Consider the following 25,951-nt stretch of genomic DNA (forward strand, 5'->3'; position numbering starts at 1 on the left):
ACGTTAGCTGCTGTCGAGTATAGTGTTAACTAGCGTCACATGCAGCGGTGTTTGTGTTGCCTGTATCGTCTTCAGAGCACCAGAGAGAAGAGCAGACATATCTGTGGCACCAGATTTCGGTAGCCAGGGTTAGCAGGAAGAAGATTTTTACAAGTAAATGTTCCAGTTAATGATCCAGGCAGCGCATTCTCGTCTCCCTCCTTCATTTTACAGTCGAATGGTGGATAGAACGGCTCCGGGTTAAACGTCAATATGGAATGGATTAATCTGTTATTTTTTTAAACGCGTTATTTTTTTCTCAGATTAATTAATCGAAATTAACGCGTTATTTTGACAGCCCTACATAGCATAGTAAAAAAAAGTCATTGTTTAGTATGTCATTAAAATGTGAAAAAGTCATCGTATAGTATGTCATAAAAGGTCATAAAAAATCATGGTATATTATGTCATAAAAAAGTTTTGAAAAAGTCATAGTATAGTATATCATTAACATGTCATAAAAAGTCACAGTATAATATGTCATAAAAGGTCATCAAAAGTCATAGTATACCATGTCATAAAAACGTCATATAAAATCATAGTACAGAAAGTCATAAAAAGTCATACTATACTATGTTATAAAAAAAGTCATAGTATGTCATAAAATGTCATAAGTCTTAGTAGAGTACGTCATAAAAAGTCATAAAACGTCACCTTATACTTATACTTAACTCACCTCATAATGTTAGCTGCTCCTGATTTATCTCCTTTCCTTTGTTCCATTCTTACACAGTTTATTGTGACTTTTTATGTGACTTGTTTTTACTTTGTAACAGATGCAACTTAAAACTTACTTAAAATACTTTATTAAAACATAGTGCACAAAAAACAACTGTGTTGCAGTGCAGATAGTGAATCTCATTCAATACTTCCACCCAAGGATATCGTTTTTTTCTTTAAGTGACATATTCTTCAGTACTTTTTACATGAAATAATCGATGCTTGCTGTTTAATCTCTGACTCATTTGTTACTTCCACCCCTGGATATCATTTTTTCTTTAAGTGACATATTCTTCAGTACCCTTTACATGAAAATAATGGATGATTGCTGTTTAATCTCTGAATCTCTCTGTGCAGTCGTCCCAGTACCAGCATGTCTTGGCTCCTGAGTCCGGTGAGGACGGTGTGTATCCTGGCCTGGAGGCACTACAGGATGCACTGTGCAGTGCTGCTGGCTGCTGTGCTGGGTCTGCTCTTCATGGCTCTGCTCTTCTTCTCTTTCCCCTCAGAGCTCAGCCACAAGCTCTTCAACACTGCTGGATAAAACCACTGTATTGTACTATTTTGTATACACTTGGTATCCCACATGAACGGTAGTGTGTTACAAATGTTACAGTTGATTGTTCTACCTACTGTATGTCTTTATTCTGTGTAGTGGAATGGCTTCGAATGACGACTGGAAACGCTTGTCGTTTACTGTGAACATTTATTGTTCACTATGCTGCAGTTTTACAAACAAGAAATAACAACTTAGGCCTGGCGAACACACCTTTTTTCTAGCATCTCAAGTGCATCTCTAAGAAAACTAGCAAGAGTACACAACAGACAACTTCCGTGTAGGCTACTTCAAAATAAAAGCACTTCCTGTGACGGTCTGAAGTAAAACTAAATTACTGCTAAACAAATAATGTAAATAGTGAGTTTTAATCCCACTACAATTTACCATTTCCTTTAGACTGTTTTACACTAAACAATATTAATTCCTTATTCAAGTGCTTTAACAAACATTTCACAACATCCTCCCGCCCAATGAACTGTTGTTCATCACTATTCAGCCTATCACTTAATTAATCTCCAATGGGTAAATCAACTGAACAGGTCTCTTTAACAAACTTCCTGTAGAAGTACGAACAGTGCAGGAACGAACAAGTCCATCTCTTCCTGGAAATAGCTCTGTTATCCTGCCTATTTTCCAGGTCTGCCGGGGATCTCCGATCAAGATGACATCTCCCACTTTTAGCACAGTGGGTGTGGGTATGTCACACTTGTGAGCTGATTTCAAGTCCAGCAAGTAGTCCTTTCGCCAGCTGTTCCAAAAGCTGGTTATTAGTCTCTGTCGGTATCTCCATCTTCTACACGTCCTCTCGACTCACATTGGTGGCTTGAGATGGAGGAAGCATAGTCTTTGGTGGTAAAGAAGTCAGTCTTTTCCCAACCAGAAAATGAGAAGGTGTGAGTGGTTGGGGCTCTGATGCATCACTGTCCACATAAGAGAGAGGCCTGGAGTTCAGCACAGCTTCCACCTCTGCAAGCATGGTTGTCAGTTCCTCAAAGTTTAGTGAAGCCCTCCCCAGGACCTTCTTTAGACATGTTTTTACAGATCTTACAAGCCTTTCCCAGAAGCCGCCCCACCAAGCAGCTCGCTCGGCAATATACTTCCAGGTGATCCCTTTGTCAGTAAACAGCTCAGTAAGCTCTGATTCCTTAAATGACCTCCATAGCTGTTTCAAGTCTTGTTCTGCTCTCTTGAATGTCTTAGCATTGTCTGAGTAAATAACTTTACACAGTCCACGTCTTGCAATAAATCTCTTTAAAGCTAAGAGAAAACTTTCAGTAGTCTGATCTGAAACTAACTCTAGATGCACTGCTCTAGTCACAGCACAAGTAAAAAGTGCAATGTATGCCTTCTTAGGCTGACCACTTGATCTGACATACAAGGGTCCTGCAAAATCTACCCCAGTAACTTCAAATGGTGGGGACTCTGTGACTCTATCTCTGGGTAACGGAGCTGTAACTTGCTGGGCTGGTCTCGCCTTTAGTTTCCTGCAAATGTTACAATGTAACACCACCCGCTTGACTAGCTGTCTACCCCTTAAAACCCAGAATCTCTCTCTCATTTGCACTAGAGTATCTCTGACACCAGAATGCATCACTCTCTCATGACAAGACTGAACTAGTAACTCTGAGTATCTGTGCTTTGTAGGTAGTATCCATGGGTGTTGTTCCCTGTAACTAATGCTGCAATCTGCCTCCTACACAAATGAGACCATTCTCATCTAAAAATGGTTTCAGGTCTTTGATTTTTGAATCTCTTCTGAGATTTTGTCCCTCTTTTAGCTGACAGATTTCCTGGCTAAAACTATGCCCTTGTGTCATCTTCACCCAGTACACATCTGCTGCAGTAAGCTCCTCCGAAGTGAGTTCTCCCTGAATCCTTTGACTAGAACGTGCATTAGCTAAGAACCTTTTCACCCATGCAGTTATTCTTAACACTGTTTTTAACCTGCTGTACTTCTCTAGGTCTAATACTGGCTCAGCTTGTTCAGTGCTGGTAAGCTGCACTACAGCCTGAAACTTAGACCTAAGTTCAGTGTTAACTTCGTCTAAGCCACATTCATCATCAATGTTCTTCGCTTCATCAGTCGAGGACAATGAAGTGGGTCCCTTCCACCACAGCTGGTCTTGGATGAGGTTCTCAACACTCTGGCCTCTCGTGGGTAAGTCAGCAGGATTAGTTTTGCCACTGCAGTGGGACCAAAGTTCTGGGTTAGTGAGACATTGTATTTCAGTCACTCTGTTTGCCACAAATGGCTTCCACCTATGTGCTGTGCTACGTATCCAATGAAAAACAATCATGGAATCGGTCCACATGTTAAGCTGATTTCTTTCCATGTTCAGTGGCTTGAGAAGGTTGTTCCCTAATCTTGCTCCAATCAGCGCGCCCATGAGCTCCAAACGTGGCAAGGTCATTTTCTTAAGCGGGGCCACCTTTGACTTCGATGCCACAAAACTGGTGACAACTTCTCCTTCCTTGTTCTCTCCTTGGAGATAGGCAACTGCACTGTATGCCTTTTCACTGGCATCACAGTAGACATGCAACTTGGATGTCTGCGCGTTTGACTGTGTTTCAACTTGGTACCATCTTGGAATTGCAACCAAGTGAAGCTGCGGCAGCTCTGCACACCACTGATCCCATTTTTCAGCCAGGTCTGGGGGTAACTGTTCATCCCAACCGATTCCCCTTTCCCATAGTTCTTGAAAAAGGCATTTTACCCGTATGGTAAATGGGGTGAGAAACCCGATGGGGTCGAAGATGCGAGCTGACGTCTGTAATACACTTCTCTTTGTGTTTTCCTTGCCCTTTAGGATGTCCAGCAGTCCTTTCAGATCAAACACAAAGTCATCATTTTCGGATCTCCAGACCAATCCTAACACCTTCAGTACATTTCCACAAGTGCCGGTTTCTGGTGTGTGCTTTATTCCACTTTCTGTCCACTTAGCCCTCAGTTCTGGTGAGTTTGTTACCCATTTGCACAAATTCATGCTGGCATGGGACAGAAGCTCCTTTGCTGTTGTGGTGAGTGAAAAGGCTTTATCCACACTGTCTGAGCTGGAGATGAAATCATCTACATAGAGAGACTCATTTAGTGCCTTCACTACTGTATGTTGCTCAGCTTCATACTGCTTGATATGTTGTCTTATGGTTGCAGCTAGCAGAAATGGGCTGGGTGACACACCAAATACCACTCTATTCATCCTCATTATGCGCAGCTCATTTTTACAGTCACTGGTTGGAGGTCCATGCAGCCACAAGAACCTCACAGCATCTTTATCCCTTTCTGTTAGAGCTATCTGCAAGAATGCCTTAGTAATGTCTGCAGTAAAAGCTATCTGGTGGAGCCTGAACTTGATTAGCACGTCTAACAGATTTGGGTTGAGGTTTGGCCCAGTCAGCAAACAGTCATTTAATGAGGGGGAACCCTCCTTGTGTGACGATGCATCAAAAACTACTCTTAATTTAGTTGTTACCTTGTCTTCTCTTAGAACAGCATGATGTGGCATGTAGTATGTCACAGTCTCCGGTTGCTCTGCTACTGAAGAGTTGTCTGGGACATCCTCACAGATGCCCTGCTGCAGATAATCCTGTATGACATCATTGTACCTTGTGTACAGGGTTGCATCCGTTCTTAGTTTCTTCTTGAGGCCTTCAAACCGCCTCTTCGCCACTGTAAAGTTATCTGGGAGATCTGGTTTGTCTGGTCGCCAGGGCAACTCAACTTGGTAACGGCCATCCTTGTATGTTAATGCATGTTCAAAGCTCTGAAGAGCCTCTGTTTCTTCTGTGTTCAAGGTTTTTTCACTGACGATGCCCAGTGACTCCACCTCCCAAAAGGCATGTAGTTGTTTTGAGATCTGAGCATCCTCCTGCAGGCTGATGTGCATACAAGTGGTGTCGGTTACATTGGATGTTGACACTGGTCCTTGCAAGGCCCATCCAAAGCTGCTTTCCATGGCCACTAAGGACTCTGTTATCCTCTGGACCTTGCCTGTCACTACCTTCCAGTAACAGTCTGCTCCTATTAACACTGCCAGTTCTGGATCGTTTGTGCCTTCTTGTGGAAAATCAGCAAGTTTCAGACCCCTTTTCTTTAATTCCCTTTGGATGGGTTCACCGGGCACTTTTATCACAGCACTGCACACTTGAGGAGTCTCCACTGCTTCAATGTCAATCCTTTGCTGTGTGTTCCACACATTTTCCAGAGACACCTTTACAATGTTGCGCTGTGCTGTTACAGGAGTAGTAGAGCCGAAGGTGTGAAGGCGTAACATCTCCTGCCTTATTACTGGTAGTCCTAAGGCTTTAACCACGGCCTCATGAATGAAGCTTCACTGGCTACCTCCATCCAGCAGGCAGCGTACTATTTTTCTCCCTCTTGGGCCCTCTGTCCATGCCTTTACTGTTTGGAGCAGTACTGTGTTCGGCATGTCAGTCTTCTGTTTCACTGTGCTAGACACAGAGGATACAACAGCATCTGTGCTGCCATGGTCTGCATCTGTCTTCATTTCACTTTGCTCACAGACTGACTGGTGATGCCTGTGACCACACACGGCACACAAAGCACCTTTAACTCTGCAGAATTTTGCTATGTGTTTTGGGCCTAGGCACACATAACATCTTCCCAACCTTTTCAGTTTCTCTTTGCGTGCAGACACAGACTTTTCTGGACAGTGTTCTGGTTTATGGTTATCACTGTCACAGTATATACAGTTCTGAGGGGCATTACTGGCGGTGTGCAGTGCAGTGGCTGAGGGCACACTCCATTTTTTATGTTTGTTCTCACGGAAAGAGTTGGGCTTAGCACTCGATCTGTTATCTGGTGGAATGTCCCTTTGTGTGTTACCTGGTCGTGAAAGCTGAAGTGCTCTCTCTCTGCTTTGGACCTCTGTTTGCAGGAATTTGATGAGCTCATTAACCTTCCATTCATCATTGAGGTCTGACTTGCGTGTGTAAGCCAGTGCTATGTCTTCCGGTATGAGCTGCAGAAGCACTGGACATAGCAGGCATCCATATGTATCACTGTATATCCCTAAGGATTCCAGACTGCGAATCTGTATTTCACATTCATCATAAAGGTGTCTCAAAGCTGCGACGTCAGATGACTTCTTTACAGGAGTTAGGCTCAACAGCTTGGACATATGTGCGCTGATTACAATGTCTTTTCTTCCAAAACGGTTCTGAAGCAATTCCACTGCTGCATCATAATTGCTATCAGTCATGGTAAATCCCGCCACAGCTCTGGCTGCTGCCCCAGTCAGATATGACTTCAGGTAAGTGAACTTCTCTCTTTTACACAGAACATCATTGTTGTGAACAGCAGTTTCATACTGAGACCAGAATTCTTGCCACTGGCTTATTTCTCCACTGTATTTCTCTATCACCAACTTGGGCAATTTAACTGTCTGTGCATTAAGAGATCTGACTGAACTTGCACTTGCATCGCTTACCCGCGGGTTCTCTGACTCGGCTTTCTGAATCAGTCTTTTTGTGCGGGTCTTCCATGTGAGAATGCGGTCCTGGTAATCCTGAGTATTCGCAATCTCCGCCTCCAATTCGTCCATCGGCGTTTCGTCCTCAATGCCTTTGTCTAAGTCCGTTAAAGTTTCCTCCTTGGTCGACAGTACTGACAGCATTTCACGTAGTGTATCACAGTGGGCACATCCTTGCTCACCTCCTCTTCCATACGAGTCAACAGTTTTGTTGTCGAGGCGCGGATTGTGCGCCGCTTCTTTTTCATCCTTTCAAAGCGCTCCGTCATCGCGTTAGCTACGCTAGCTGCTAGCTTCCAACTTCGACAGTTCAAAGTCCTACAAACTTGACTTCCCGGGTTTCGGCACCAAAATGTAGTGGAATGGCTTCGAATGACGACTGGAAACGCTTGTCGTTTACTGTGAACATTTATTGTTCACTATGCTGCAGTTTTACAAACAAGAAATAACAACTTAGGCCTGGCGAACACACCTTTTTTCTAGCATCTCAAGTGCATCTCTAAGAAAACTAGCAAGAGTACACAACAGACAACTTCCGTGTAGGCTACTTCAAAATAAAAGCACTTCCTGTGACGGTCTGAAGTAAAACTAAATTACTGCTAAACAAATAATGTAAATAGTGAGTTTTAATCCCACTACAATTTACCATTTCCTTTAGACTGTTTTACACTAAACAATATTAATTCCTTATTCAAGTGCTTTAACAAACATTTCACAACATTCTGAGACTGTAAAAGTAAAAACTCCAAACCAAAACATGATTTAATAGAGGCTTTATTTTAGTAAATGTACATTAGGATGATTCCACACACTGCCCCAGTTCTGCTGATTCCAAGTTGAGTTTGGATTACAGCATCTCCAGCTCTGTGCTGACCTATCAGAGAATCAAAGATGCCAGATAGATATTAGAGAAAAAGCACATTCATTTCTGCCCTATCAAATTTATAGATTGGATTATTTGAATACACTAGGGCTGCCAGTAACAAATATATTCATTATTGTTTATTCTGCCAATACTATATTTCATTAATCTTTTGGTCTAGAAAATGCCACAAAAAAAAGAGTGAAAAATGTACATCACAGGTGTCCACACCTGCTTGTTTTGCCCGACCTAAAAATATTCAATTTGTTACTGAAATGTGACAAAGAAAAGCAGAAAAGTTTGATTTATACTTTTTTTAAATATTTAAACGGTCGGAATTATTTGTTAAAATTGTAAATTTTCTGTCAATCGACTAAGCAATTAATTGTTTAGGCTTATACAACACATTTGTATAATTAAAAAACTGTGTAATGGGCATGGTGTAATGTTATGCACATTGCTTTACAGTACTTTACTGTTGTTTCTATCCTATTGTTCAGGAACTTACTCAATCCCACCCTCATTGACTATCTGGAAAACAGCATGAGAAAGAATATGACAGATACATGAACACAAACACATACTCTTGAGTTAAGAGACTGTTGTAGCAACATCCGCAGCTCTGTGTTCTGCTGCTTCAGACTCTGAGTCTCAGGGACGAGTTCAGAGATCTCTGTCAGGACCGCCCTGGAGACACAGACACACACACACACACACACACACACACACACACACACAAACATTTGAGTAAAGATGGGTGTTTGCTTTGCTTTGCTTTGCTTTGCTTTGCGTGTGTGTGTGTGTGTGTGTGTGTGTGTGTGTGTGCGTGCGTGCGTGCGTGTGTGTGATTGTTACTCACTGGTACTGCTTAAATGTGTTCTCCACTGCATCCCAGAGTTTCAGTTTGTCCTCAGAGATTATAATGCCGATACTTTCCCAGTAGGCTTCATCCTCTGAAGTCTCCCGGGCTTCTACATGAAAACTGTGATGTTGGTGGGCTGAGCTCTCCCTTGGAGAGCACCAGGAACACATTAGCATCACATATTCATAGAGAAAGACTATTGTATATCATAATTTCATATTCAAATCTGACAGATAATTACATAAATAAATGGTTTAAATGAGTGTAAATGTGGTCTTACCTGGACCTCATGTGCTGCTGGAGGAAACTTTTCAGAGCAGGTACAACATGGTTAGGATCAATGAGTTCATATGTAAGATGAGTCGTAGACTTGGGCTCCACTTCCTCTGCCTTCTTACTGGTTTCATCCGACTCATCACAAACACTCTGCAGGCAGGCAGAAAAAACAAAGAAATAGTAACTGTCTAATTCCAATAATCTTGTTTGTCCAAGACTCACTGATTGTGCAATCATCCATCCACTGCAATCCTCATCTCTTCCCCCCCTCACCTCAGTCTGCTCTCTCTGCTGATGTTTGTACTTTAATAAGAAATGAGCCAACTTTGGCACATCCTCCTCTTCAATGCCAAAAGACTGGAAGAGAAAACAATATGTCTGGTTGTTCAGTATTTGCTCCAAATAGTCCAGCAATACACTGATGCATTACACTACATGAACTCACACAAAGGAGAGAGCCCAGCTTCACAACGGTTTGTTCTTCCTTCTCCAGGGGAGCCAACAGGTTCAGGAGTTTATCCTCTATCAGGAAGCCCTGAGATAGAAAGAAGGGATGACTTTTGGTTGAAAATGCTTGTCACATAATGTCATACATTATTGAGAATGATTAGAGCAACCAAAACCAACATTCAACATTCATATGGGCCAGACTATTTTTTAAGACAGAATTCAAAAATTGTGAACCCATCCTTTAATAGGCCAACATTTTAGGAAATACTTATTTGCTTTCTTGCTGAGAGTTAGATAAGAAGATTGAAACCACTCTCATGTTTGTTTGGTAAATATGAAGCTACATCCAGCAGCAATTTAGCTTAGCTAAGCATAAAGAATGGAAACAGGGGAAAACAGCTAGCCTGGCTCTGTCCAAAGGTAAGAAAACCCACCAACCACCTGTAAAACTCACCAATTAAAACATTACACGTTGTTGTGTAATGGGGGTTATGTGCCAGACTATTTCTGTCATCACTGTGACCAGAGTGAGAGTGGTATTGATCTTTTTATCTTATCTTTATCTTATCTTTAACTTATCTAACTCTCAGGACTAAAGTGTATCTCCTGTTGTGTTGAAAAAGGTTGGGAAAAAAAGGCGCTACGTAACGGTAGCTTTTCCATGTCTACCCTTCACAATAAAAACCCAGCTTAAATTCACTCAGAGCATTTCGTTAAGAGGAAACTTAGTAAATAGCCATTTGCCAACACTATCAAATAAAAACTAAATATCAAACAAAAGCCAAACACTATATCGTATTAAGTTGCCGTGAGCTGTACATTCACCACTTCTAAACAGAGGCAGAATATACCCTAATCTCGGAACTTCCTCCACAGTGCTGTGCAATGCAAGACAATCTCGGAGCTAACCGGGCAAAGATAGCAGTTTTCATCAGACTCACCCTGGAGTTTATCAGTGTTTTAAGCCCCCAACGTCTCCTTCCAGGCACTAGGATTAGGCAACGGTTATGGTTAGGGTTAGGGTTAGGGTTAAGGTTAGGGTTAGGTGCCTTGAAGTCAATGTTCGCAGCGCTGCCTGGAACGAGACGTTGGGGGCTTAAAACACCATTGAGCCACCCTGGGTCCAGTTAAATAAGTGTAATGCTAAGTACACTTTAAGTCAGTAGTAGGCTATACCGTGGAGTTGCATATTAAGGGGTTTTGGGGTCCTTCTGTAAGTAATGTTGGGGTACAATTTGGTTCTGGAGAATTCTACAAGCAGCAATACCACAGGCCAAGCAATCGGCCCGTTCCAAACAGGCACATTTTGAACGGGCACTGTACTAGTAAATATGAATAATGAACTTGTTTCTCACCGCCTCATCACACAGCAGCTCCATCACTTTCTTCTGTGTCTCCATCGACAGCTTCCCTTCCTCCATCTCTGCACTGCTCTCACTCTGCACTGCTGTCTTTTCCTTGTACATTTCCATGTCTGTGCTCTCAGTGTCAGTCTCCAGCCTCGGCCCAACTGAGAGGTCCATCATCCTCTGACTACACTGTAAAGCCTGTCCGGTGTGAAACAGCTGGGAGACAGCCTGGTGGGCAGGCCTCCAGGCTTGTTTCTGAGGCTGGATGGGACCAGAGAGCTCCATGAACTCCATAGAAGGTCGCTCCCAGGCTAAACCAAGGTGCTGCTTGCAGATCAGTGAATCAATGACCAAAACCCTCTCAACTAGTTGCTTAACCTCTGCTTCAATCATTAGCCACATCTCCTCAAATTTTCTGGCATCAGCGACTGCAAAGTGCCTGCATGAAGTAAGGGAGGGGTGGAGAAGTAAAGAAAAGAGAAGAGCAACAAGACAAAGATTCAGTCATACAGTATATCAGTGTTACTTTAAACTGATAATTATGACTCACTTGATTTTCTTCTTTATGCGTTCATATTGCTGGATGTTGCGTTTGTAGTCCACGGCCAAATACCGGCTCTTCTTTGTAAACTGTTTCTTCTGACTGTAATTCTTAGTAATTAGATTTTTCATCTCCGTTTGCAGACTGAAATACAAAGACACCCGAGAAACAGAAAGTAAATTAAATATAACAGAGTGTGTGTGTGTGTGTGTGTGTGTGTGTGTGTGTGTGTGTGTGTGTGTGTGTGTAAATCTGTACTACCTGATGGCTCTGTTTTTCATATGGGCCAGGCTGAAGTTGCTTATTGCTATCTCATCCTTTTGCTTTATTTGTTTTAGCTTCGTGATCATGTTGGTGACCTTTATCTGTTGATGCTTTCTATCCAGCACCTGAAGAGGCAAGAATGAGATTTAGGGCCTTTCAACACATTTTATTCTTGGCAATGTAATCCCAATCACTAGCATTATCTACAATATTACAGATACCAATTTAAATAAATTATCATCAAAGGAAAATGCTGGGGTCATCAGGAGCACTTATTAAATATAACTCATAGCAGAACTTTCTCTGTCAAAGGATAAGCTATCAGGGTGCATCTTGATATCTGTGCAAACCTGAAACTTTGCATTCTGTTCCGTCTGGGCGAGGCTGTACTTGTCAGTATTCTCCAACATCAGATTGTGAATTATCACTTCATATTCCTCCACTTTCTTCTTCCTCTGTGTCAGCCTCTCCAGCTAGAAATTAATTAAATATCATTAGATACACAGTTGATATATGTAAGATATAAGATATGAATTAAGATAAAAGAAGACCAAAGGTTGAGTTGAGTATTTCAGTTTTCCTGACCTCTTCGACCCAAAGTTCCTTTATGTGTTGTTCCCATTCAGTCTTGTCTCTTGTAAGTAAGACTTCACTTTCCTGATGATAAACTCTCTACTAACACAACAAGAGCAAACATTAGTAAGAATGACAAAAATTGCATAAACAAGACTACAGTACAACCATGCCAGCGGCACAGCGGTGCTTTGAGCTAACTGCTAACTTTAGCATAACATGCTAACAATGATAATGCGAACAAGCTGATGTTTAGCAGGTATAATGTTTACCATGTTTACAATGTTCACCATCCTAATTCTGCATGTTAGCATGCTAATATTTGCTAATTAGCACTAAACACAAAGCCCAGCTAAGGCTGATGGGAATGGTAGTTTGGCAGGTATTTAATCATGGCAGGTATTTAATCAAAATAAACCAGTGTTGACAAATGTTTGACCTAATGATAATGCTAGCTAGACAATGGAAAGTCAGAGAATTACCAAAGTTATTACAATTAATCTTGAGGGGGACATGCATATTTGTACCAAATTGCATAGCAATCCATCCAACATCAATAGTTGTTAGGGATTTTACTCAAAACCACAAATGTGAACCTCATTGTGGCACTTGAGGAAAAATCAGGGGATCCTTGCCATCCATACAGCTATGCTGCTAGCTTAAAGGTTAAGACGTGGATTTAATCAAGACAATGAATGCATGAAATCCCTGTTCATCACTGATGCAATAAGCCCCATCCATCTGATTCCCTTTGCAGATTCAAATGGATTCTAATTATTCAAAGCTGTTTCTTAACCTAGATCTGGGTCCTACCTCAATCTGGGCCAGCTCCTCCCTGTAGGCCTTTGTCAGTGTTTTGATCTGGTCCTCCATTCTCTCCATCATCAGGTTGAGCTCCTCTGCCTGCTTCCTCAAGTCCTTAACATAGCGATCATCTCCAACTTTCAGCTCCTGCTTAGACAACACACAGCAAGTGATCAAATGAATGGACAAGGCCTTCAGAAGACAATTTAGATAGATAGATAGATAGATAGATAGATAGATAGATAGATAGATAGATAGATAGATAATTTACCTGTTGCAGGTCATTTATGAGTTTTTTCTTGTCTTCTATAAGAGCAGCACATAACTGCTGCTGGTTGTTCAGGGCCTCCTGGAGCTCCTGAGGGATCACCTTCTGCTTAGCTATCGACCACCCTCCGTTGATCTCCTCAAATATTTCCTGGCTGGATTTTACATCATTCTCCAGCTGCTCCAATCTGGGCCAAGAAGGACAAACATGGTGGCAAACAGAAGGGGTAGAAAGTAAAATTGCCCCTTAGGTTTTTTTTTTTAAGTGTGTCATCTATATGGTATGGGGTGTTGGTTTAGGACAAAGGTAAGGTAGTGTTAAAGGAGATAGTAGTGACTTTTAAAAGATTACCTATCTCTGCGAGCCTTCTCCAGCTCTGTCCTTCGCATCGACTCTTTGGCGTCAGCTGCAGTTTGGATGTTGGTCACTATTGTCGTCAAATCTCTCTGCAGGTTGATCATCCTCTGAGGAGGGATTAGCTAACATAGAAGAGGACAGTTTCTTCCTGAGTACATGTTAGGAAATTGTGTTCAAGTTAAATAGTAGCTCTCTATTAATAACAATGATATAACCAGTAGCTATTTTTGACTGATACATCACTTAACATTACTATCGCCCATATTTGGTGGTCATGGAAAGTATGTTATCATAAACAATACTTTGTTCATTTCATGTTGTTAAAGCAACACAATTGCGTATATGGAAAGTCTAGATTTATGAACTCCTCCTCAAGTAAGAGCTGAAATAAAGGCATTAAAAATATTGTTTGTTTTGAAGAACATGTTGTTATCAGGCAAAATAGTTTGAAGGTCTTGGGAAAACATTATACCTAAGGCACTTTATAATGCACAATATGATAATAAGTAAGCACACAATTTTAAAAGTTCAATTATGTCTTATGGGGAAATTGGAAGTGTAAGCTTATTATCCTACTTACAATGTAAGTTTTGGACAGTTGATTTGAAGGCATTTTATTGATGATATATTTATTTATTGCGTTTCTTCATTAATATCTTTGCTGTCTTTACATCAAGGACCACAATGTAAATACTGTAAGTCCTGGGCTTTATTGAATTATCCTTGACATTTTTGTAGCTTTGTGTGATGTGATATCATCCTTCTTCTAAAAATGAATACTTCAGATATAACCACTGTCCCTGGAGAACATAATGAATTTGCAATAATTAAAATTGTGACTTTTATACATTGATCAATGAAATTACTGTCAATATGACATGGACACAGATGGGTTTGGAAACTAAACCAACCTTTTCACTTTTCTCTACCACCTCCTCTTGAGGCTGGCTCTCCCAGGGCTCCTGATTGAACTCCTCATGGACCTCCACACTGGGGCCTTCTTCAACCTCTTGTGTGGAGACCCTAAAGGTGTACATTTAGCAGTTGTACTCAAATGAAAACTAAAACTAAGCACGATAAAATATAGATTAAAAAACTGCAGCATCTGAATTGTATTAACCCATATGTTACGATCATCATTACTCTTATTATTATTACAAATAGCCCATGCAGCATGGAAAATATATTAGGTTGATTAGCTAGCTAACGTTAACGTTACTTTTAAGTAGCTAGCTAGCCGATTTACCCGTTCTTAGTCTCTTGATTTTCGGACAACACCGAGGGTTCAGACGCCTCTTCTGGAACCTCATCAGCTTCTTCCATATTATGAGTATGTTGTGTAAAACTTACTGACAAAAACTGTTAAAAACTGTAACTAGTGATAAAAAGGTAGCAGGTCTGTGTCGCAGCGGTCTGTTTGGTAAACGTTGCTATGGCGACAGAGCCATCAGAGTGACAAGTGCTGCCTTCAATGCCGCTCGTAAGCTCGAAACTTCAGGATCATGTACAAAAAATGTATTTTATATTACAACAAAAACGAGCAACATATATTTAGATGTTATCTTCTTTATGCTTCACTGTCAATGCTCTCTGGCTCTGACCCTTGCACGTTTTACTTTTAATACAGTATATAAGTAGGGGTTTTTTTTGTCTACAAATGTCTTCTACGGTCATACATTTTTACATTCATTACATTTTTTTTAAATGCCAAAGTAGCCTAATATAATTCTAAAAGTTTGAATTAAAAAAAAGATAATTCTATAGCAACAAAAAGCACATGAGACATAGCTTGGCGGTCCACCAGCAGCACAACAAGGACTATGCATTACATTGACACAGGTTCAACCTTGAATATGTGGGCTGTTACAAGCGGTAGCCTATATAGAAAAAATGGTAACAGTACAATAGTACCGGTCTGTACCAATGCAGAGGGATGAAAACACTGACATTCTGGGATCATTGGTTTATCATAAGGCTCGGTGCTTCCATCTAGTGGCAGCATCCTGTTTCCAAACTTCTGAGTGGTTATTAGACGTTCTATATGGCTTATGGACTGACTGACTGACTGACTGACTGACTGACTGACTGACTGACTGACTGACTTTTATTTTTATTTTTATTTTTATTTTTATGAGATGACTATAATTTTAACGACCTTTTTTGTTTGTGAAGTGACCTTGGGTGTCATGAAAGGTGCTTTAAATAAAATGTATTATTATTATTATTATTATTATTATTATTATTATTATTATTGTTATTATTATTATACCTCAAAGCACAGCACCAATACGGTTTTCTCCAAAAAATACTGTTTTCCTGAAAGATTAGGATTCAGTTTTTGACACTTGTTTTATTAAGGCGATAGCCATTAAGTATGTTAAAATTAAAAGGCACATTACACATAACATTTTTACAGGAGAGGTTCATGTTTAAAAACAACCTGAACTATAAATACAGTTGTTATGTTCGTATCAAATGGAAAATGAAGTAACTATTACAATTATAAAACAGCACTATATAATAGGTTGAATCCTAGTTAACAGCAATTGGCAGCTATGAGGTCTGCCAGGTTACTTTTAAAGACCTAATGCAAGTTCTTAAATCAACATGAGCTAACAGCTCAAGACCAAAATATCTGTATCTTTAAAAACAATGCAAAAAATATATTTCAAGGAGAACTGTCTGCAAAATTCCTAACGTATCTCAAATACAAAAAATAAAACAGTCAAAAGTCCAAACAAACAGGTGCATAATAGATGTATATGGCATATAATTGTTTAATAACTAGTAATAATTTGCATGCAATAAAAATGGCCCAATATTGATTGCATGGTTTGCAGTGTGGAAAAAGTATAATTAAACACATGTTTATGTTAATGTTCACAAAAGAAGTATACACTCTTACTTTTGAGCAAAAAATAGTGACACGTTTATGAGCTGTACCTCTAATGTTATATTCAGAAACTGACCGTAGGTGGCACTACTCTCTTGTGATCAAAATTCTACTCAGGTTTCACAAACTAATATCCTTAAAAAGTTTCATTTTTGACAAGATGCAGATTTAGCAGCCATGTGGGTCTCTCTCTCTCTCTCTCTCTCTCTCTCTCTCTCTCTCTCTCTCTCTCTCTATGTGTGCTGTTCAAAAACAAAAATCCAGTCACTCACATGCACAATATCCAGACTTTCTAATTCACGCAAATATTGCAAACAAATACTAAATGTCTTCTCAAGCTGATGGCAAGATGGGCACTCTCTAGTTGTCCACACAAACAAACCCACACATGGGTCAGATGTTCCTGCCCTAAGGACTGCCCCCCTACCCTTCCTGCCTGTTGTCAGCTCTTATGCTCGCCCTCACCCCCCGGGGCACCTCGCCACTCTTTTGGCCTCAAGTGGCCTCAGTTGCTGCTGAGCCACAAGGGATGTAAGTCAGCCATCAAAGGTTTCTGACATATGATCCAGCATTTGTGATGTCACCAACAGCTGACTTGTCATAAGACCTTTGTGAAAGGGGGGAAGCAAGGGATAAATGAGGAGAAGGCCTTATTTTCAACAGACCCTTAGCTTGAACGCTGAGTGCTTTCGCATCAAGCTGTAGAGATTACAAACTGAATGACTGCCATTAGAGAGTGATTCTATAATCTATTATAATACCATAAGCTAGGGATTGACAGACTTTGACCCCACTCGCAGGTGTATAATAAGCCCCATTCACTCTTCATATGCTCTGTGAGGAAGGCCGCATATGTGTGTGTGTGTGTGTGTGTGTGTGTGTGTGTGTGTGTGTGTGTGTGTGTGTGTGTGTGTGTGTGTGTGCTAATTCCTACCCCCAGGGGCATATGTTTACTCCTTCTTCAACAAAGCATCATATTCATTACTCAGGGGTTGAGAGGTGCATAATCTAAGCCTGACCTTCAGCCAGTTAACTAACTGACAGCTTAGAGTGTTGGTGGTGGGGAGGGGTTGCATAACAACTTAAGTCCTGACTAACAGTTTCTTAATATTGCCATAAAGAAGGAGACATTCGCTGCTGTACAAAATACAGAGGAGTGGAGGATGGTTGCAGAGGACAGTAGAGAATTCAAAGGCATGTTGTCTACAGGAGGCTGTGACCTTGTCAAAGAACAAAACAGTCATTTAACAAGAATTACATTTAATAAACGAAAAAGGAAGGCCAGACTCAGAAACAACATGAAGAGCATCCCCCTACGCCTCTATCAAATATTAAATGAACTGGCCTTGTATCAAGGTGACTTGTGCAAAGAGAAGTATGATTTTGCCATCTTGCTATTGCAAACAGGCATACAGTTTTTTGTACATAACCCTGTTGCCATTGAAATGTTCAGCTGCACAATTGTTACCTTTAAATATGAAGAGAGAGTGAGGGACACTGACAGATGTGAATATGCAGAGACGAAGAGGCTATTACCGTGGGGGAGGGGATCTATTCATATGTTGCCTAAAAAAGTAACTCTTTACGTTTGTTGAACTGCAGCCGTCATGCTCCAACATTCCTGCCTTATTCCCTCCTCAGCTTTAAAGAAGTCACCTAATGAGTTCACACATTACAGAAACTGAGAGCCCAAAATAAGGGAATGATTGGTTGCACAATTTTAAAGTCAAGATTTTACAAAATGTACATTTTTACTGTCTTTTATTTTGGTTAAAAAAAACAGTGTGTCACATAATTGATTATTTAGAAACAGTGGTTTTTGACACCTGCTCTTGCTGAGGTTTATATACTTGCTAACTCTACTTTCTTTCTAGAAATGAATCAATAAAAAGTTACATTTATTGAAACTGTTGGAATCTAGTTTGGGTTTTTATAGCACGTGTCTTTTAGACAAAATATACAGCCTGCATTTATGACAAAATTACAGTTTGGTTACATCCCTGAGCACTGCTGATGTACTAAAGGTACTGGATTATTGCATTACTGCAATTATTGCATTGCACTACTATGCTATAACATCTATATGATCATACCATAATCATTTATTTTGCAAGTGTGTATAAACATTCTAGTGGTCATTATGTAGTTTTCTACAAAACTTCTAATACAAACCTCGCACATTCTTTCCCCACATTAATCCAGCAGAGAACTAAAGCAAGCAGTGGAGATCAGGATATGAGTCAGTTTACAAAATGATATTAATGTCTTCCACATAAACAGTAACAATTACAGTAATATTATTCTCAGTCATTTTTTCCTATCAAAGCGCTTTGTGAGTGGATTAGGTGTACAATAATTATGCGTGGCATTAGGCCATGATTACTGGTGGATTGTGTTTTTTGCTGCACTGCAGTCATATCAGTGAGAATATAAATCAGCTGTTTTTATCATTGTACGATTGTGCTGATTGTGTGTGTTTTCTTGCCCACAGTATTTGTACTGTCCACAGTATACAGTATGTACTGCCTACAGTATATGTACTGTGGGTAAGAAAACACACATAATATTGCCTATATAAAAAAATAAATGTAGCTTTGTGGCTACTTAAGCGTGTAAAAGTGTGCACATCAGTTAAAATGAAAAATGTTCTTCTTGCAGCTAACTAAAAAATTCCTTGTCTCTCTTATATGCAGTGACAATAAAGGTTCCAGGTCAATGATTGCCATCCAGACCAACATGCAAACATCCAAGTGAAGTAATGAGCAAACAAAATGAGTGTGTGTGTGTGTGTGTGTGTGTGTGTGTGTGTGTGTGTGTGTGTGTGTGTGTGTGTTAAACCTTTAATTCTCTATAATGAGTAGGCTACTTCTACTTTTGCCAATACTTGGGCAGTCTGAATGCAGGACTTTTAGCTGCTTGTATTTGAGTATTTGTTATATTGCGATACTCTGTATACTTGTTCTACCATTGACTGTAAATCACTGGCTCACGGGGGACTTCCGCTTTTCCATCGGTTTTCTGATTCACGTACAGTGTATGGTGTGTGCACTAAATGTAGCCTGTCTCGAAAATCGTTTTTATATAATGCCGTTTTTTATATATTTTAAATATGTAACACCACTTGATCCATGGTGAAACGTTGTTTCGTTTCTACATACAGTGTATATGGTTGAAATGACAAAGTTTTTCATGACTTTTAGCCTCGCTTAAGGACCCGGTGTGCCTCAGAAAAGCAACGAGGCTTAAGGGGAATCACTGCTGTCATTCTTGAGCTCCGGGCCGCGCCTCACACGAGCCGCTCAACACACTTCACTGTGCGGGAGCGCAATTGGCAAAAGCCTCTGTTTTTAGCTGCTCTGCTGGCCGCAACCGGATCATATGACTCGGCATATCTGTAATGCTCTTAGACCCGCTGATGGCCAGCAGTGGCTGCGCTCCACAAGACCAAAAAGCCAAAGGAGTTTAACGGATGTGTTGCTGCGATTATTGGGCCAAGTATCTTTATCCCGCATCTAGATTAGCTGCTAATGACGGAGGAAACGCCTTATTGCAAGAAACACAAGGCCATGTAAACTGAGAACAAGGGCCATTACTGTGTGAAGAAACAAGCTTTAACACGACAATATAAAATACTCCAAGTAAAAGTTCTGAATTCAAAGTACAGAGGTAAGGTAGGCCTTAATTAAAAGTAGAAATACTTATTGTGCAGATTGGCACCTTGGCAGTATAATTATTTGAGATATAATATTACATTATTATTGCAGATAGATTATGTAAGCAACATTTTAGAGTTGTAGCTGGTTGATGACTAATTTGAACTGAATTTCGATATAGCCTATTTGCATCATATTTTAAGAGATCGTCATAGATTTTGGATGCAAATGTTATTCTGAAATGTAACTAGTTGTCAAATAATAGTAATGGAGTAAAAGTACAATATTTCCATCTGAAATGTAGTAAGAGGAAGAAGTATAACGTAACATAAAAATGTAAATAGCCTACTTAAACCAATCGGAAGTTTCTGTGGTTCAATCCCTGGCCCTGCAGTCCCGTGTCGAAGTGTCCTTGGGCAAGACACTGAAACCCGAATTTCCCTCGATGCTGCGCCACCAGTGTATGAATGTGTGTGAATGGTCCTGTACAATGTAAAAGCCCTTTGAGTAGTCGTTAAGACTAGAAAAGTAAAAGTACTATATAAATACAGTCCATTTAAGTAATATTGTACCCAAGTACAGTCCGTAAGTAAATATACTTAGTTACTTTCCACCACTTAGATTAGATTTAATTATCATCAGCACAAAATTGGTTGAGGTGCTGTAGGTTGTGTCTGACATAAAAGTATTTATTTGATATTATGCATTCAAAATTAAGGTTTAAATTACTTCACAGCAAATGGATTTTTAATTCAACAATTCTACCCTTGTAACTCATAAAGGACTTCACTGTAATGAGTAGCAGAAACCCCTTAACAAATTAGGTTAAATATCAGTGGGAAACAACAACAAAGCACATTAAAAGCTTTATGCAACCACATAAACACTAACTGGAAAACAGGTAACATCACAGTGTGGTACTCTGGAGTGCTCTTACATTATGTGTTATGTCTTTATTTACTCCCCCCTCCATACTGATGTGCACCCCCTCTTCTTACAGCAGATACATGTCACCACTAATGGACATCAAGTGCTTCCTTTTTTGCAGCTCTCTTCTGGACATACATTAGAGACAGAAAACCCATTTCTCAAGCCATAAATAGCGCACATACACACGTTAGCTGTGACAGCTGTGTCGCAGTCTGCAGGATGAGCTGTACAACATGAAGATTGTTAACGAGTTGAAAGGAAGGAGAGGCCAGGATCTGTGCAGCAACAATTAACAACCATCTGATTAGTAGTTTATAAAGTTAAATATACTTTGATTCAAACATAGCCCGCTTAATAAAGATCCAAAATGTTGCTTAAATTATTGCAGTAACAGGCAGACTCAAACACATTGTGTACAATTTGTTTGTTTTCTAAAATCTATGAACATATGAATACTGCATGTTTTTCTTGTATGTGTTTTAACAGCATTAGCTATATTTTGAGAAGAATATTTGAAGGATATGAAAGCAAATGTTTAGTGTGCCCAAATCATTTCACTTTCGTTTATCTAGATCATTGAAGTCCTCTGAATACTGATCGGTATCGCAGCCTACTGAAAAACAAAACATAGAATGCTGTTATTGAGTCCTCTACATTCAAACCTCAGACACAACACGATGAAGAGTCAAATCTTCTCCTCAGGTTGTAACTTCCACTAAAAGAGTGCTGTCCTTCATTTCTGTCTTCACCTGTCTTCTCTTCAGCTCAGTTTGTCCTGAATGTTCATCAGAGTGGTGTATGACTTTGCCCGTTTGGCTGTAAAGACACAGAATTTACAAGAAATGACCAAAAGTACCATTTGAGTAGTTAAATTACTTTTGCTGTCTTAGTTTGAGTTATTCTAGTAAATAAAGTACAAGATGTTTGTTAAATAAAAAGTGCATTAAGAAAAGCTCAGAGACAAGCCAAGATGGCTGTTATAGATGCACACTCTTGATGGACATAATGAAGTTGATATGATCTCTGAAGGACCACAGAGAAATCAATGGGCCTCATGCAAGAACATTGTCACTTTCTTATCATGAACCTCTCTATTAACATAAACATCGCCTATAAATTGCCATATGAAGCCACCTGTTTAGCTCTATTTGTTGACAAATTTCATTCACAAAAAATGATGCTAAAAAGTAAAAAGAAGAATTTCTAACATCAGGGCTTAAAGTCCTGCTGTTGAAAATTATAAGACGAAAACATAACATATTTAGATGCTTCAGTAGTCGTATTAGAGGACCCAAAACCGAGAAAATATTAACAGTACAATATCCGATGACGTGTATTCAAAGCAGAGCCGTACTGTGACATAATAAAGACGGAATGGTCTGACGTGAAGTGAGATGATAAAAATAGGAGGCAGTGGATGGGATGTGACAGTCATGGAGATACTAGGTAAGAAAATATGAGCCTATACAGTAGGTAATGTTATACTGTCAGATGCAAAGGAGGATGTTCCCCTAGGGCAGGCAATACAAATATATTTTGGCTGGTCTGTACAGTCTTAATTTGCTCTTAGATTAGTCTAACGCAAGTAAGACTGTTTCACACAAAAAAGACTGACTTATTTTAAACCTAAAATGTAAGCTACCTTACCCCTGGACTAACTCTGAATTAAAACCTGTGTTTCAATGGTAAAAACCAGAAATGAAAGAAAGAGCTGAAATTCATTAATATTAGGAAATAATGCTCAAGCCAAATAAGTGTATTTCCCGCTGCAAGAGAAAGGCAGATTATCTGCACATGACTCGTTGAACAGGAGAAAAATCTAACTACAAGAATGTGACAAGTTCTTCTAAATCACTCGTATGTGCTACTTAAAAACAAATCTGTTAGTACAAGTGGTTCTTGTATGAGACCAAATGTGTCCTTGACCATCACAGGCCATTTGATGTATAAATAAAAAAGTTCTCATCCTTCTCAGTCTTGACAAACGCCCTCTGATCCTTCAAGGCAACCGTCTTCCACCAACACACACTAAAATAAACCCTCCAACCTTGTCTATGATCCAGAGGTTTGCAGGAGGCAACCCCACCATGCTTTAGAACAACCTAGACACCCCCCCCCCCCAACACACACACACACACACACACACACACACACACACACACACACTTCCCCCATCCCAGCCAAACCCCAATATCACAGTCAGTCAACCCCCCTCCCTCTACAAAGACCCCAAACCCTGTCAAAAAATCTCCTTGTGTGACAATGGGTGAATTAAGCTGGTTACTCACGGTGTATGAGCTTGCGTTTCTTTTGTTCAGAGTGAAGGAAGCTGCTCAAGTAGAAGATGATGGGCAGAAAGAGCATGAAGCTGGACACAGCAATGACAGGCACAGTCTCCTCACGGGGGAAGGAACAATTGAAGTTCTTACTCCACAGTCTGCGAGTCATATTCATCTGAAAGGAGGCAAAGTGCCAAACGCAACATAAACTTCAGCTCAGCACAATTACAGGACATTATTAATTCAACCATGCTTTTCTGTTCTCAAATGTGTACTTTATTCAGGGATTCTACATCTTGCATTTCTTATTGACAAGTCTGGGAAAGGATTCAGGAGCATGGTCAACAAACACATTTCAGTTTCTTGCATTTCTGATCACATTCCGGAATCAAAGATCCATGCTCAATTTTCCATTTTTGTCACACAATGTTACTAGTTTTTCTTATCAATACCCTCTTATATGAAATCAGCAACCACTGATATATTGTAAGACCAAACTAAACCATGGAAAAGAACATCTAATTTCATAATCAAGGCTAAAACATCAACTTGTTAAATAGCAATGTTTTGACACAGTTTGGGCATGACACAAACATTTCCAAAACACATTATCTTGTCACCAGCTAAAAGTTGGTGTAGACCCTTATGATCGCCCTATAGTGTCTACAGATTCCTCTAGGGGGCGCAGCTTACTCTCTACCCATCTTAAAGAGTTATATGATTCTCTGACATACATACCGAATCTTCTATGTCAATACACATAGTCAGATTTGTCTCCATTCTGCTGTACAGCTCATTCAGGTCTCTATATGCATTCTTACAGTCTTTGCACAGCTCTGTATGGTTCCCCTGTAAGGAAGAGACATCCTTGTTAACTTCTGAACATAAAGTCATCAAAGACAGACAGACATCATCACCTGATTTATGGCGTACCTGTTGATACTTCTCAAAGCAGGTGAGAGTTTGGTTGAGAGTGCTTATGAAGTACAGCGTGTCATTGGTCAGACTCTGGAATCCCTTAGTGATGCAGTCTGCACAACAGGAAGTAAAAACAACCATCAGGTAGGTCTATTTATTCAATAAAAGTGGACAAATTAAATCAGATGTGCAATGGTTGTTTGTGATGGTTTGACCTTTGTAACATAAATCACTCCCCTATTTTATTCAAATTTGAACCAGGTTTCAGTTATTTTGGTTTAACAATACAAACAATGACAATGTCAGCAAAAAAGGTGTATGCAGAAACAAACTACAGCTAAAACAAATAGTAAATGAAATAGTTTGTTTAATATGTTCTTTACTCCTATCATTGTCATCATCATTGATGTTTAATTAAGTATATGTTTAAAAGATTCTACCTTCTTATTTATTAGGGTTTGTTGCATGTATTTGTCTTATGTGATAGTAAACTGAATATATTTGCGTTTTGCATTGTTGGTCATACAAAACATGCTATTTGATGACATCACCTTGGGCTTTAGAAAATTGAACGTCCATTTTTCACTATTTTCTGACATTTTAAAAAACATATAGACTAAAATGAATAATCAATGATGAAAATAATCACTACAAACCTTGCATGTGAAAACCATGCCCCCACAGTCGCTCTAATGAAAGGTCCCTAAAGAAAAACACTGAACCAAATAGAATCCTGCCTCTGCTTGACCCTGCACTTTGACCTCTGACCTTTGATATTTGTGTGAGTCAGAAGTTTAAACAGGCACAAATTCACAATTACACACATAGAATCACAATAATTCAGATCTGTTAAAATTCCTGCAGAGGACTTACTGACACAGGATGATTTCGTCCAAATGTCTTCCATGTTGCTGTACAGCAGATAAACCAGCATCAGATGATCACTGCGCAGAAGGCTGTCCCTGCAGCTCACATTACCAGGACCCATCTGAGGACACACAGGCACACTTTATCATGCACTCAGGTGTTTGTATTCCACTTTGACAAATAGATCCGCTAGAAGAAGAAAAAAATGTGTTCCTCAACTGGCTATTTATTGCAAGTCAAGCAGATGAATTCGCGTTTCCTCGAATTTGTCACCACCAGTTAGTCACATCACAAGACTCGTGACTCGTGAGACAACTGCACACAAACAAGGTCTGCTGTCCTCTTTATGCAGGCAGACAGTTTACTTGTCTAAACTAAAACACGGACAATGACTTTGTATTTGGGCACGTACCTCGTCTGATGATATGTTGTTATAGATGTTCATGAGGCTGCCATAAGTGGAGAAACAGTTCTGGCAAACTTTAACAGGTCGGGCAGCAGTCACCAAGCAGTTGACATAGGCGACATACCGCTGTCCGAATATGTGAAGCAGATCGCTGCAGTAGTCGCTGATCTCCAGGTCTTCTGGGAAGGAAGAGAGCAGATTGAGGGAGAAGAGGGAGTCCACACCGGGCTTAAACACAGGCGAGTCAACCACAACAGCAGGAGCAGCAGGGCTCAAAGAAAGTCTGTCCGCTGAATCTGAAGCGGTAAGGTTTACTCCGACGCTAGACGCGAGGGCGTAAGTACTTAATACTAACAAAACCAAAAACGGACTGTTTTTGTAAAGAGACATGATCGAAAACGAGGATTAAAGCATATGATCCTCTTCTTTCACTCTACACAACCCACGATTTCCTGGTTTTCTCTCAAAGTGATCATGTGACGACCTGGAATCTCGCGAGAGTATCTGACCGGTATCAGATCAGTACCAACTTCTCATCATAAATCCTCCATGTGAATTAATTACATATAAACGATATAGCCTACAATGTCAT

General features: G+C 40.0%; 3 protein-coding genes across 11 annotated transcripts in view; 1 reads left to right on the forward strand and 2 right to left on the reverse strand.

Annotated features, from left to right (window-relative positions):
• otofa (otoferlin a) overlaps positions 1–1,348 on the forward strand; it is an 88,852-nt gene extending 87,504 nt beyond the window's left edge. For 3 of the 7 annotated variants that reach the window (XM_035995386.1, XM_035995382.1, XM_035995383.1), the window contains one exon: positions 1,117–1,347. In XM_035995386.1, coding sequence (XP_035851279.1) covers positions 1,117–1,303 — 187 coding nt within the window. In that variant the 3' untranslated portion in view covers positions 1,304–1,347. Of the gene's footprint in view, positions 1–1,116 lie in introns of all 7 variants that reach the window. The other 4 variants (XM_035995384.1, XM_035995385.1, XM_035995387.1 and 1 more) reach the window with 3 other exon arrangements.
• Positions 1,349–7,563: 6,215 nt separating this feature from the next.
• On the reverse strand, positions 7,564–14,877 carry drc1 (dynein regulatory complex subunit 1 homolog (Chlamydomonas)). 3 transcript variants are annotated; one of them, XM_035995707.1, is made up of 16 exons: positions 14,660–14,877; positions 14,325–14,436; positions 13,408–13,520; positions 13,060–13,243; positions 12,798–12,935; positions 11,997–12,083; positions 11,762–11,884; positions 11,409–11,536; positions 11,157–11,291; positions 10,613–11,045; positions 9,253–9,342; positions 9,081–9,164; positions 8,812–8,957; positions 8,529–8,678; positions 8,254–8,356; positions 7,564–7,681 (listed from the first exon to the last, which is right to left on the reverse strand). In XM_035995707.1, the coding sequence occupies exons 1-16, from the start codon at positions 14,734–14,736 to the stop codon at positions 7,655–7,657; spliced, it is 2,130 nt and encodes a 709-aa protein (XP_035851600.1). In that variant the 5' UTR covers positions 14,737–14,877; the 3' UTR covers positions 7,564–7,654. The 3 variants fall into 3 exon arrangements, with proteins under 3 accessions (XP_035851600.1, XP_035851601.1, XP_031178018.1); XM_035995708.1 differs by having other exon boundaries at positions 8,529–8,651; positions 13,408–13,535; XM_031322158.2 differs by having other exon boundaries at positions 13,408–13,535.
• Positions 14,878–20,610: 5,733 nt separating this feature from the next.
• ostm1 (osteoclastogenesis associated transmembrane protein 1) lies at positions 20,611–25,749 on the reverse strand. The gene is made up of 7 exons (XM_035995472.1): positions 25,366–25,749; positions 24,960–25,074; positions 24,102–24,199; positions 23,907–24,017; positions 23,178–23,343; positions 21,639–21,705; positions 20,611–21,502 (listed from the first exon to the last, which is right to left on the reverse strand). Exons 1-6 carry the CDS (start codon positions 25,747–25,749, stop codon positions 21,650–21,652), a joined length of 930 nt encoding a protein of 309 aa, XP_035851365.1. The 3' UTR covers positions 20,611–21,502; positions 21,639–21,649.
• Positions 25,750–25,951: the final 202 nt, after the last annotated feature.

Source organism: Sander lucioperca, chromosome 19 (assembly GCF_008315115.2).
Source record: "Sander lucioperca isolate FBNREF2018 chromosome 19, SLUC_FBN_1.2, whole genome shotgun sequence".
Classification (NCBI taxonomy): Eukaryota; Metazoa; Chordata; class Actinopteri; order Perciformes; family Percidae; genus Sander; species Sander lucioperca.